The 13,247-nt window shown below is 38.4% G+C and overlaps 2 protein-coding genes across 2 annotated transcripts in view; both read right to left on the bottom strand.

Annotated features, from left to right (window-relative positions):
* Positions 1-2,063: 2,063 nt before the first annotated feature.
* On the bottom strand, positions 2,064-3,442 carry LOC149154178 (uncharacterized). Its single transcript, XM_089444068.1, has 2 exons — positions 2,741-3,442; positions 2,064-2,159 (listed from the first exon to the last, which is right to left on the bottom strand). The coding sequence occupies exons 1-2, from the start codon at positions 3,440-3,442 to the stop codon at positions 2,064-2,066; spliced, it is 798 nt and encodes a 265-aa protein (XP_089300194.1).
* A 6,914-nt stretch (positions 3,443-10,356) lies between these two features.
* Positions 10,357-13,247, bottom strand: part of LOC149154177 (pumilio homolog 1-like) — a 60,946-nt gene continuing 58,055 nt past the window's right edge. The window contains exons 8-9 of the mRNA XM_089445842.1: positions 10,603-10,777; positions 10,357-10,504 (exon numbers count right to left, since the gene is read on the bottom strand). Of these exons, the coding sequence (XP_089301968.1) occupies positions 10,467-10,504; positions 10,603-10,777 (213 nt within the window). The 3' untranslated portion in view covers positions 10,357-10,466. The remainder of the gene's footprint in view (positions 10,505-10,602; positions 10,778-13,247) is intronic.

Here is a 13,247-nt window from a genome sequence, read left to right as displayed (position 1 = left end):
TACACTTTTTGTTGTTTAGCATTCCCCCTGAAACTGCCAGGAAGGTGTCCAGAGTTCTCTTGAATCTTTTTGCCATTAAGCTTGAGGCTCCCCCTATTAAAAGGGTGTCATCCGCAAAGAGCGAGTGATTAATTTCTTTTATCCCTCTCGCTATGCTGATCCCTGTGATCTCCTTTTGCTTTCGGAGGTTTTCCAGATGGATGCTCAAGGTTTCAGCCATAATGATGTATAAGAAGGGAGAGAGGGGGCAGCCTTGCCTCAGTCCCCTTGTGCTTCTAAAGTAGCTGCTGGGTCTACCATTTATGAGGGGGGCGGTCCAAGGGTTTGAGATGCACTCCATGATGATGCTTATGAAATTGCTGGAAATTCCGAATTTCCTGAGAACATCTGCCAGGAAGTGGTGGTTGACCCTGTCAAAGGCGTTTGCCATGTCCAATTTTATAATCATACCTCTTTCCTTTCTGTTGATGCTGCTATGTATTGCTTCTTGAATCAGTATGACGTTGTCCGTTATTTGTCTTTGAGGGACAAATCCGCCTTGATTCTCTGATATAAGGTAGGGAAGGAGCTTTTTTAGCCTGTTTGCCAGTATTTTGGTTACTATTTTGTAAGAAACATTGCAAAGGGAAATAGGTCTGAAACGGTCAAAGGAGAGGGGATTGAGGTCCTTGGGGATAAGCGCAAGGTGGGAGGATTTAGTGTTTTCTCCCATCTTATATTTTTTGAAGATATTTTTAACCATCCTGACATAATCTTTTTTTATTGTGTCCCAGTGATTCCTGAAGAAGGCAACGGTGAAGCCATCGGGTCCAGGGGCCTTGTCCGGTTGCATGCTGAACGTAGCCAACCTTATTTCCTCCTCCGAGACATCCTGGTCCAGTTCTCTATTTTGAAGTTCGGAAATTTTGCTCTCAACTGGTCTGAGAAAATCCGTGTTGTTCAAAGTCTGAGGGACTGCTGATAAGAGGGATTTGAAGTGGTTGTGCGCTGCTGCTTTAATTTCCTCTTGTTCACTGATTTCTTTCCCCTCTGCGATGATTTTATCAATTTGATTTTCGGCTCGTCTGATCTTAATATTGTTGTGAAAGAAGGAGGTGTTTTTATCTCCAGCTCTGAGCCAAAGACACCTCGATTTCTGTCTCTGTTCTTCTTCCTCCACTCTATTTTGCCTGTAGAGTTCCCTGAACATTTCGTTTTCCTGGGATTGGTCTTCCTTTGAGAGTTGATTATCCTCTTTCTCCTGATTCCACTGTTCCATTTGCCTGTGTAGCTCTGCTCTTTTTTTATTTTCCATTGCTGCGTTCTCTTTGGCCCACTGTTTTATTGCTGCTCTTAAGGATTTTAATTTTGTTTCCCATATGTAGTGGGGCGAGCCAATGACTTCCGTCGCCCAATGGTCTTTGATGAGTTTTCGAAAATCCTCCTTAGAGTCCCAAGATTTGTTGTATTTGAAGGGAAGGGGCCCAAGGTTTCTTCCATTGTCGAGGATCAGAACCACAGGCTTATGGTCTGAAGCTGAGGCGTGAACTATTTTGCTTTTGACTGAGGAGAAGCCTGAAACAATTCTTTCATGAATTAATATTCTATCCAGTCTCTCTTTGATATTGTGGATTCCAGCTCTCTTGTTGCTCCACGTGAATTTGCCATTGTTAGGGGGAATATCAATGAGGTTGTGGGTTTCTATTATTGCTTCCAGGGAGTCTCTTGAAGGGTCAGCGAGGAAATTCCCACCTATTTTTTCCTCGATGTTCCTTATTAGATTCAGATCTCCACCCATAAATATGTTCCTGTCTTGAGAGGCCTGCAATTCTGAGTTGATGGAGTCCCAGCAGTAAGCTTTATCCCTGTAGTGGTTCGGGGCGTAGATGTTGAAGATGGTGTATTCTTCTTTTGAGACTTTATTTTTAAGATTTGTTCTGACCCACCAGTTGCAAGATTTTTGGCTGGTGAGGTCCCATTTTCTCTTGTTCCATAATGTTCCTATTCCTCCTGAGGCACCTACTGCATCTGTAGCTGTACCTGTGAAATTTTTGTATCTTTTTGTGAGGTTTTGAAAGTCTTGGTCAGACATTTTGGTCTCCTGGATGAGGAAGAGATCTGGCTGCTCTTGATTGATTAGATCCCGGACTGCATTTGATTTTAGGGAGGAGCCCAGCCCCCTGCAATTCCAAGAGACCAATATCATTACTTACTGATTTTTTGATGAGCCCCGCTCTTCTCCTTTGGCTTTTCCCCACTTCCTTTTTGTTTGTCCAAGAATGAGTCCATCGGCTGCTGAGTTCCAGTGGCCATTTCTTTTGCTGTTGTTTCATCTCTTATTTCTTTGTTTGACTTCCTACCTGCTTTTCTCGGTGGATCAGAGGTGAGACTTGCTTCTTTCATTTTGTTTCTTGTGAGAATGTGTTCTATTGTTGGAGGGGGGAGGATGGGGGCAGCGAGGGAGAGGGGATGACTGCGAGGGCAGTGGCCCGGGGAGAGGGAGGGGGGGAAGGGGATCTTCAACTGACAGGGATTCGAAAGGGTTGGAGGATGAGGGGAAAGGCTGGGTTGAGATAGGAGGGGGAGGAGGAGGGGCAGCTTGGGATTCCGGAGGAGGCTTGGAGCTTGGGCCTTGATGGGGGTTTGATTTCTTCTTTTTTACTTGCTCCCATGAGCCTTCAGAGGTTTCAGCATTTTCATTAGACTCATTTATTTTTAACTTACTACATCTATTTGCAAAATGTCCATATTCGTGACATACCTTGCATTTGAAAGGTAGTTGCTCGTAGTCTAGCTGTTGGATATGTGTCCATTGGTCCACTTTGATCTTGATGGCTTCCGGCAGGCCTTTCCCTAGGTCGACTTCAACGCAGATCCTCGCACAGGCGTGCATATTTTCCTTTGGTTCGCATCTGTCAATGTATTTTCCAACCGCGTTCCCAATGGCCTTTACAGATTCGTCCCCCCAGCAGTGGAGAGGGAGGTGAGGCAGACGGACCCAGACCGGGACTGCATTTGGGATGTCCATTTCCGGATCGAAGTCAGGCGACCATCTGTTCAGGTAGAGACCTCTCGAATCCATGAAGTAGGGGCCATTTCTGAAGATGAGGTTCCGGTCCTCTTTTGATTCGAAAAGAAAAGTATAGAAGCCCCTTCCACAGAATCTGATAGCTATTTTCCCTTGTATTGTCGCGTTCCAGTTACGTTCCACCCATTTTTGGACTACTCTGGGCGAAGGCCAGAGGCCAGTAAACTGGCCAACGAGACCCCTCTCAGCTAAAGCGATCGCAGCCTTCCTCGGGAGACTGGGAGGAAGAGAAACTTCAGGAATTTCTTCTAGTTTCTTGACAAACTTTGATGCAGAGGGGCGGATTCTTGAGGAGGCGTTCTCAGGAATGAGAGACGCGAAGAGTTTTTCATTATCTTCAAAGTCTGGGGACGAGGAGGGATCAGTCCCAGGCATGGCGGCGGAGGAGAGCCAGCACAAGGCCGACAGGAGATGAAAGCGGAGGCGAAAAAGGGTGAGGGAAGGCCCCGAAGCTGGGGCCGGGCAGGAGGCCCGAGAGGGACCGCGGTGCTGGGGAGAGAAGCCCAGGAGGGCCTGCAGGAGCAGGGGCAGACCCAGCAGCGGAGCTACCAGGCGGGGCCTGGAGGAGGCGGGGAACCAGTCAGGGGTCAGTCGCGCGGGAGCTCCAGTTTCAATCAGGCTAATGAACCTTTTTTTGCAAATCGGCAATTTACAATGTCACACAAATAGTTTGATTGTCAATTTTCTGATTTTTCGATTTGTGAGATTGTGATCGGACGGATGCGAAAATGTTTTGATATTACAGTTAATTTGTTTGTCAAGTCCGTTGTCATATCGCAATACGTAAAAATAAGGTTTAACATGCTATGTTGCTTTTCTGCAATGCGAAAAATCTAACAGGATTTGACCAAAAGGAATATTCATGGATTCTTTGCATATCGCGATTTCACTTTGGAGCGGGGTAAATGAATTTTTATTTAGATTTTAATGAATTTAAACTAAATTATGTTCTAAAGGGTCCCCATTTATTATCTAAAGGATTTTCACCATAAATGGGGGTTGTACAGCACAACAGATGTCAACTTGCCTTTATTTATCATGTTTATAATAGATCTATTCATAATTCTATGAGCCATGGCTCATTTTATACCATGTCTTTGTTTCAACACCCCCTTCCATTGAAATCACATTTCAAGTACCAACTTACGAACTTCAATAAACCCTTTGTTGAACAAGACAAACTTGCATAATTCATCTAACAAAGTACCAAATATAAGCACATCAAAGGCATCCTTGCAAAGAATATAAAAGCAACAACAATGCACATTGTGTATTTTAGCTAGTACAAGTCGGTGCCAAGGTTAGGCTTCAGTAGTGAAAGTGTGGTTATAGTCATCCTTAGTTTATTTTCAAAGTCTTAATTATCACGTATGCATTATCACAATGAAGAGAGTCAAAGATGAGATGGTAGAGACCTTCAATGTGTGAGACAATCTCATGCCATTGATTTATGCAAACCCTTCTCACCAGAAAACTAAAGGGTCTCCTCTACTTAATGATCCAAACAAATACTATAATTATCCAAACAAATACTATAATTTTCATTGAAATGTGAGACACAATGATAATGATTATCCTACCCAAGAAAGGCTTATGAAGTCAAATATGACAAAACAATGCAATAATCATGCAGTTGGAAGGCATGGTCAAAAGCCTTCTACAAGATGCTATGTTCTCTTTAAACCAATCAATTAAACGACTTGGAAAGCAAACGAATGGTAGGAAATAAAATGGTTCATGTTCCTTGCATAAGAAGCGGAAACCATTGTTTACATCTTGTGTAGGACAAACCAATCGCTTTAAATGGCAATGTACATCATTATATTTGACTCGCGCTAAAATCTGTCAAACGAGGCCACAAAGATCCTACTTCAAATGGTAAAGCACGTCATTATATTCATCACACACTAATGTCTCTCGAATAAGGCCTACGCCCTTAACTCATATGGTAAAAACACTTGGATAATTGGCCTTACTTTCCCTTACATTACCTTATCTATAAATATCATTTGTTCAAATACTTGGCTTGGCATTATTTTCCATTCTTTTCCTTTCCCTTGTAGATAATATGGTTATATCTTTCACCTTATCTAAGATGGAGCATTGAAGCCTTGAACCCATGCCAATTAGCTAAAGCCAAAGAGAACCAAGATAGCAATTCTCAAATGAAATTTCAAAATATAGAGAAACTTTAGTATCTTTACTTTTCCCTTAGAGAGGAATGAGCTTCCATGGCCTCATTCAAGAGACTTTAGTGTGAAATGAATATAAGAATGTACTCTACCATTTCAAGAAATTGGTCAAATCTTTGTGGCCTCATTCAAGAGACTTCAATGTGAGATGAATACAACAGCATTTTTTGCATTTGAAGAGTACATGAGATATAATGGATTTCACTTCTTAAGACAAGGGACATGAACCAAATTATTATTCTCTATCTTATTCTTATTATTCCCAATCATCCTGAATCTTTTAATTAATTGCTCATAAAACATATAAAAGCCCATATGCAAGTCTTTGCATCCCTACAAATACATTCACAATCATGTTCATTAAGCAATCATCCTCTAATATAATCTATAATTAAAAAGAAAAGAAAAGAAAAAAACCTAATTTGCAAAAATATATATCGTGTTTTAATTTTTAACATAGGAAATTTTATTCCCTACCATCCCTCTGATTTTTTAATCCTTTAATTGATTGCTCATAAAACATGCAGAAGTTCATATGCAAGCCATTGCATCCCTACAAACACGTTCACAATCGCATTTATCAAGTAATCATTCGTTAAGATAAAATACTTACTTCGCGAACAGTTTTCTTTATTTACAGACAGCTATTGTATTTTAATTTTTAGCATAAGTTTGGTCTATCCCAAAACCGTGATTCTAAATGCAATTTGGCTGAGTGTACTTACAAAAATACATATCTTTATAAACAATATTTTATTTTTTCCATTATAAGCCCGATATAATTCCACCTCTCAAGCATTCTTGCATATCTCAACATGCATTCATGGAAGAGTTCCTCACCTCATAATTTTCCCTCATACGACTCTTACCTCGTACAAAATATGCATATATGATTTGGTTGTTTTTGGATTCGATATAGCCCTTGAATCCGATTTTCCTCTATTTTCCCACTGTTTCGATGTTGCAGAAAATAATCACAATAAAGGAAGTAATCCTCAACAGCCATCATCTATAATGACAATGAAAACACTGAAAAATAGTAATTATGTTTGTCACTTAGATCCTAACTCTTTGGTGATGATTCGGTCACCAAGAATCAGGATAAAAAACAAACTTAAACTATATGCCCCAAGTCTAACTCTTTGATGATGATTTCGCCACCAAGAATCCAGATAAAAAAAAAACTTAAACTATATGCCCTAAAAGTCTACCACCTTTGCTTGCTCCACAAGAAAAACAGTGAAATCAGATACCTGGATGCATTATCAAATTGATAATTCAGATACCTAGACTGTATTTATCAAATTGATCCACCTAGCCTGCAAGTGTTCTATATTCTCATCTTCAGCTTCAATTTTCACATGCCAATGCTTCTGAATGTTATTCTATCAGTGAAATCAGATACCTGGATTGCATTATCAAATTGATAATCAGATACCTGGACTGCATTTATCAAATTGATCCACCTAGCCTGCAGGTGTTCTATATTCTCATCTTTAGCTTCAATTTTCTCATGCCAATGCTTCTGAATGTTATTCTAAGCTTCAAAAGTAATATTTACCGAATGGTAAAAGATCATATTATTTACTGAAATGTGATGCTTTCAGACATCAGAGACAGTTACGAAGTTAGAAGGTTGAATCAGCTCATCATTAATTTAAGTAAGAAAATGATTGAATTGCAAAAGAAGAAAAGTAGGGAGGCTAGTAGACTATTTTTAGTCTCGTGGATATTCAAATTTCTTTCATTCATTCAGAAAACTATTTAGCGTCTTTCTAAAAGTAGCTAAGACTACGTTTATTAGATACTCAAATATAAGGCATGAGAAAGCACTATTTACTTTTTAAGAGCATCGTCCATGATTTGCAATTAGTGAAATTGATACAAAAGGTGATTGCCTTGCATCATTAATTAGACGACATGAACTTCAACTAATTAAATTATTTTCACAGGATGTGAATAGATTTGCTTCCTCAGATCAGTTCTCTAAAAGCGTTTCTCCGTTTCTGAGTAACACTCAGATAAAGCAACAAGAATAATGATCCGCCAAATCAGTCATTTAGATATTTAACCTCCAAAACTTCATAATCTGCAGTATCAAGTCAGTTGCTAATGCATCAAAAATTTTGCACACTTTCCATATAGATTGGTTTTTTTGGCAAGAACGTAACATTGAGTTCGCATCTATGAACACATGGGCAGTCTAATCTTGTCACGATCAGCAACATCAACGCAACAAATTCACGCCCAAAGATTTCGTATGGTTTGGAAAACTAATCAGTTGGATAGTAAACAATACGTACGTCTTCATTTAAGATAGGTATTCTGTAATTGGGAAGAAACAACTCAAGGATTTTCACTGAGCAGATTGAGGAGCACTTTCAAATTATTTGCCACAGTTTGGCAAGCATTAATATTTGAAACTCAAACATGGGAAATCTAACATGCCACTAGGTTTTAGAAAACAAGGAACTCTTTGGGATAATAGTTTGCCATAATTAGGACCTCTGCTGTCCAATAAAAAGCGTATTTTCTCTCTCAAACTATTTAGAATTAGTTTCTTTGGATTCTCCAAAGCATATACAGCGCCAGAAGGCACTATATGTTTTTTTGAGATCTGTCCATGATGTGCAATTGGTGAAATTAATAGAAATGGTGGTTGCATTGAATCATTAACAAGATGACATGCACCTCAGCTAATTAAGTCATCTTTTGCAGGACGTGAATTGATTTGCCTCCCTCGGATCCAGTTCTTTAAACGGTTTCTGCGTTTCAAAATTTTATCTTACCCTTCATTCACGAACATTCAACAGCCATTGGCTGGAAGCAACAATAACAATGATCCATCAAATCCGTAATTTAGATGTTTCACCTTCAAAACTTCATAATCCGCAGTATGAAGTTAATTGCTAATGCATCAAAAAGTTCCCATACTTTTAGTTTAGATTGGTACTTTTCAACAATGACTAATCAACAATATATGGCATTCCCTTGATCTGGTGGTGAAGAATGGGAACGACCTTAATTAATTGTGGAAGCCAAAGGGTGTGCCTCAGAACCTTGAGAGCACATTCCTCTCTAAAAGACTAAAACTCGTAGTAGAACGTGGGAATTTGCTAAGTCTTTAAAATGTATGACAATATAAGTTGACACCCAGTCAATTGGGGTTATCTCTGGTGGTTGAGAGAAATGGCTATTATCTTCCCCATCCATGTTCAAATCCCTGGCAGTGACATGATGAGCTATAATGCCTTGATAAATATTGTTGTAATAGCTTTGTGCATATTGAATGTGGCTGTATTGGCTTTGAGCCTTGTGAACTCTTGAATGAGTATACCTGTGAACTCTTGAGTGAGTATACCTGTGGGCTAGCCTAATTCCAGCAACCTCACTCTAGCCCTCGGGCTGAGAGGGAGGCTGATTTCTTTCCTTGGAAAAAAAAACTGACACTCAGGTATACCAATCAGTGAGAAATGAATAATTGAAATACACTCAGGTATACCAATCAGTGAGAAATGAATAATTGAAATGTACAGTGCCTCATCTTATATGATAACTTTTAAAAAAGCTAAACCCCAGTACCAGGTATCTGACTATGAAACCTTTGTAGCAATCTATCACACCTAGTAATAAAGGGCATGCACACCTAGTATTGGCTTTGAGCCTTATGAACTCTTAAGTGAGTATACCTGTGGGCTAGCCTAATACCACCAACCTCACTCTAGCCCTTGGGCTGAGAGGGAGGCTGATTTCTTTCCTTGGAAAAAAAAAACCTGACACTCAGGTATACCAATCAGTGAGAAATGAATAATTGAAATGTACAGTGCCTCATCTTATATGATAACTTTTAAAAAAACTAAACCCCAGTACCAGGTATCTGACTATGAGACCTTGTAGCAATGTATCACACCTAGTAAAAAAGGGCACGCACACTAAGAAAAACTTGCTTTCCTTCTACTCCCTGCTTAGAAATAAATTAGGAAATCATTCAACAGAATAATTCCTAGTTATACCAGAGGAATTGCTGGTAATAGACATAAACACAATAAGAAAACCACATTATGAATTCCTAATTCTACCAGAAGAATTCCAGTAATAGACATAACCATGGGAAACAGGGTCACCTTCTATGCCCTCCTTAGAAACAAGTGAGAAAATCATTGCACATACTCAGCAATTATATTTCTACCACAATCATTGCAGGTAATATACAATGTTAATGTCTAGGGTATCATCCTATCTGAATTCCAATACAGCAGCTGATCTAACCATATACTCTCAACTTCTGTTATAATGACAATTTATGCAGAGAGGAGTTCAGATATAAATCTCGAAGTGAATGCAGAGGTAGGGAAAGATTATGAATATCTGTTCATATTTTCAAGCACCATAGAGAATCCCTAGATTTTGAACTTTAACAATATAAAGATACCGTACGAGGATCGTAACTGTTTTCTCTCTCTCACTTTATGTTTTCTGGCAACAGACTTGCACTTTCTTGAATTCAGAAGATATGGACGATCCAACATTTTGTTTCCCTCGATAAAGATTTCCATTAAGATTCCATGAAATCAAGACACAAGTGCAAAATATAACAATGCTTAACCCTCTGCTATGACAGCGAAAATATTTCTTATAAATTAAGACTCTTAAGTTGAGAAAAGAATGTGAACTTGGTTTCCACAAGTCAATATCCAAAGCATTTCTTACAGAGAAATAAAAGAAACAAAAAAAGCAGAGTATTAAATAAAGTGCAAAACTTGTAGCCAATGCTTGGCTCAAATACCACAAGTATATTTCATCTTTACAGTTATGTTACCAATCCCTCTTCTTTACAGAATTAGTTACTCGTACCAACCATTGCAAGGTAACAAGTATGCTCTATAATCACAAATATATCCTGTTCAACAGATAATTGATACTTTCCTCTATCATAATTGACTGAGACAAAAGCCTCATTATCAACTCCGCTTTTCCTAAAATATTTAACCCTATGTTCATACAAACTACAGAATGTACAACCCAGTACAAGCAGAATTATTACAGTATATGAATATACATTAGCCTGCACCTTTTTCTTGAAGCATCAAGATAATCTAAAGACACCAGTACTAGAATGCAACCATGACCCAATTTAAAAGATTGGAAATGGTTTATAACCAACCTCCCCATCTGTACAAATCCTCATGTATATGTATCCTAGAATTTTAGGACTGATATGTTGATTGAGTTCCAATACGCCTTTCTGCAAGCAGGCATACACCAGTTGATATATTTATTATTTTCACAAAAATTATATAATTATAATCATAAGCAATAGTTAGGTTGTTCATCTTAGCTTACCTCCAGCTGCAACAAGCTTCTCAACTCGAGCAACAATATGTTTTCCATATGTGTATTTTTTCAGTGCATTCAAATGCACTTTGATTCGAGAAAGAATTAGTTCACGCTGTTGATCATCACAAGTCTCTAAAACCTTCTGTACAACATAATTGGCAAATTGATCTTTCATCATTGCCTGCATCATAGTATCTTAATGTCAGATATATGGCAACAACACATTCTATAAACAAAATAACATATTTGCTGCTGTGCAATTGTTTTTACTTAAAATTTATACTTCATTTATGAAAGAGTCGCATCCTTGTTTACTGGCACAGAGAGAACCACACATGTGTTAATTGATAGACATCTGAATCCAGCTTCGGTAATCTTTTGGTCGTATTGCTTTCAAGTTTCACCTGGTTACAAGGAGTGGGAGGAAGGCAGTCAATGTGATACAATGTTTTGAACTGCATTTGTGTTGGTTTACACAACGTTTTGTATAATTGAATTTCAGTCCAAGGTAGATACGTTCTCATCTTCAGGTCTTACAGATATTAAGAAATTTGCAAGAATTGTGTGCAGCATAAGTCTTCAGACAACGATGGGGATGTCATTCTGGAGGATGCTTCTCGAATAGATGGCAATAATGATGATAACATGGAGCAAAGATTAATTCGAGATGCATTAAGCATCAGTCAGGAGGGATAGGATTCAAACAATGATATTGATTGTGACATGGATGATAGTGATGCATTTTTGCAACGCATGGAAGTAGAAGACCAAACATAAGCTATTTAAGCCTCGCTAGTGGCTTGCAATGGTGTCTTGACTTTTATGATTTTGTTACCTTCAGATTTACAAAACTTCTACAATTACCGTTGGAAACATAGCTTCATGTTATGTGGATTCTAGGATGACGATCTATGGTTACCTTGATCGTGGTGTATTTCATTTTGATTAACTTCATTTTACTTTCAAAAATGACATAAGAAATACAATAAATTATCATATATCAAATTCTGTGCTGGCAGGGGAAGCCCCCAGGCATTTCCCCGCATTTTGCAGAATGTAACAAATGTAAACCCCATATATACTGACTATAGCCTTTGACCCAGTAGGAAGTCGGGAGTCGGGACATCTAGTGAGGCATCCAAAAGAGACAGCCAACCCAGGTAGTAGCCCCCAAGACCTCCTGCATGAAGCTCAAAACACTCAACAACATAAGCTAGCCCAATGGATTTAGTCATATATGTTTGAAGAAAAACTCCTCCATTATATGTTTGCAGAGCCCTCTTACCAAATTTATGTTCAACTGCAACATTATATATGTATAAACACTTCTAATGCATTTGACATTTCCTTGAGAAAGAAAATCCACATATTTTATGAAAAAACATAAACTAAATGTACAAAATACTTGGTAAATGGCATATTCGTTAGACCATATATCTCAAAATATACAAGCTCCAACATCTTTTTGGCTCTCCAAACTTTTCCTCGTGTCAAAAACCTCCTTGTAAATTTCCTGTGCCAAACATGTTGCATACACACCCCTTCCACTTCTTGAGTATGATGCAAACCAAAGGTCATCCATAACCTACTCAAAAGGGAAGCAACCTTGAAGTTTAGATATCCATAACTTTGATTCCAAAGTGATCTGTCACTGAAATCTACTCCAACCATCAACACATGTTAATCTGTCACAACCACCTCATGAAATTTATACAGCCCATGCTCCTAGAGTCATGAAGCAATAATCCTCTCGCTCCTCTTGTCCTTCACTAGACACACACTTGCTTTGAACAAGACTTCAACATGTGGGCTTAGATTCAAACCAAGAATACAAGGAGCATACTAGAAAGTAGAAAGTGAACTTCTCACTATCAGTGGATCTGCTCTGAACATCAACGTGCCGTTTTAAAACGAGCGCCATGTCATCAGCAAAAGCAACAGTCTCCAATCTTGATTTATCTTCAACAAATGAGATAAACCGATGTTTCTTGTTAGTCATATGATTTGATACCCCTGAATCGAAAAACCATCCTTTTGAACAATTACCACCCTACACTGTCCACATATCCGTTTTCATTCTCGCATTTTGACAACATATCCCAATTTCCAACAATAGTTTGTTCAACATTCATGCCTAATGCAAATCAGAACTGTTTGAACCAATGCAATTAATGAATCAAAATTAGACGTTCATTTTCTTCTAGTTTCTGCCAATATTTTTCATGTGAGCTTTTGTCATGCTCCATCTATCTTGGCTTGCCTACCCTAGCCTCTCTCACCTCTACAGTAGAGGTAGAAACCAATGTCATATCAACAAACAACAAATTGAAACTTCCTTTCTGCAGAAATCCCCAAAACTATTAATAATTGCTAGTCTCAATATAATTTACTTTTTATATGAGGTGAAGTTCCAACTTTTGAAAGAGCACAAAATTTTAATTTAATTTTACCTTGGACTACTCATCATGTGTTTTTGCTTGTTGCCTTTACATTTAAATGCTATTTTTGTTTCCAGACATCCTTAAACAACAGTGGCATCATTTTCATGCCTCCCGTGACACTGACGTTATGCATTGACTTGATCCCCTTGCACAAACGTTTGTTTCTCACTCACATGATCCTTTAGATATAATTAAAAATAATAATAATAA

Source organism: Pinus tabuliformis, chromosome 9, assembly GCF_031772625.1.
Source record: "Pinus tabuliformis cultivar Carrire ecotype Pingquan chromosome 9, CPIR1, whole genome shotgun sequence".
Classification (NCBI taxonomy): Eukaryota; Viridiplantae; Streptophyta; class Pinopsida; order Pinales; family Pinaceae; genus Pinus; species Pinus tabuliformis.
Note: the sequence above shows the minus strand (reverse complement) of the source record. Positions and strands in the feature narration are given on the sequence as shown.

Coding starts and splice junctions, on each gene's coding strand:
- LOC149154178 (XM_089444068.1), bottom strand. CDS start 3,442: ATGCCTGGGACTGATCCCTCCTCGTCCCCAGACTTTGAAGATAATGAA. Junction 2,160..2,740: donor AACTACCTTTCAAATGCAAG/GTATGTCACGAA, acceptor TTGGAATTGCAG/GGGGCTGGGCTCCTCCCTAA.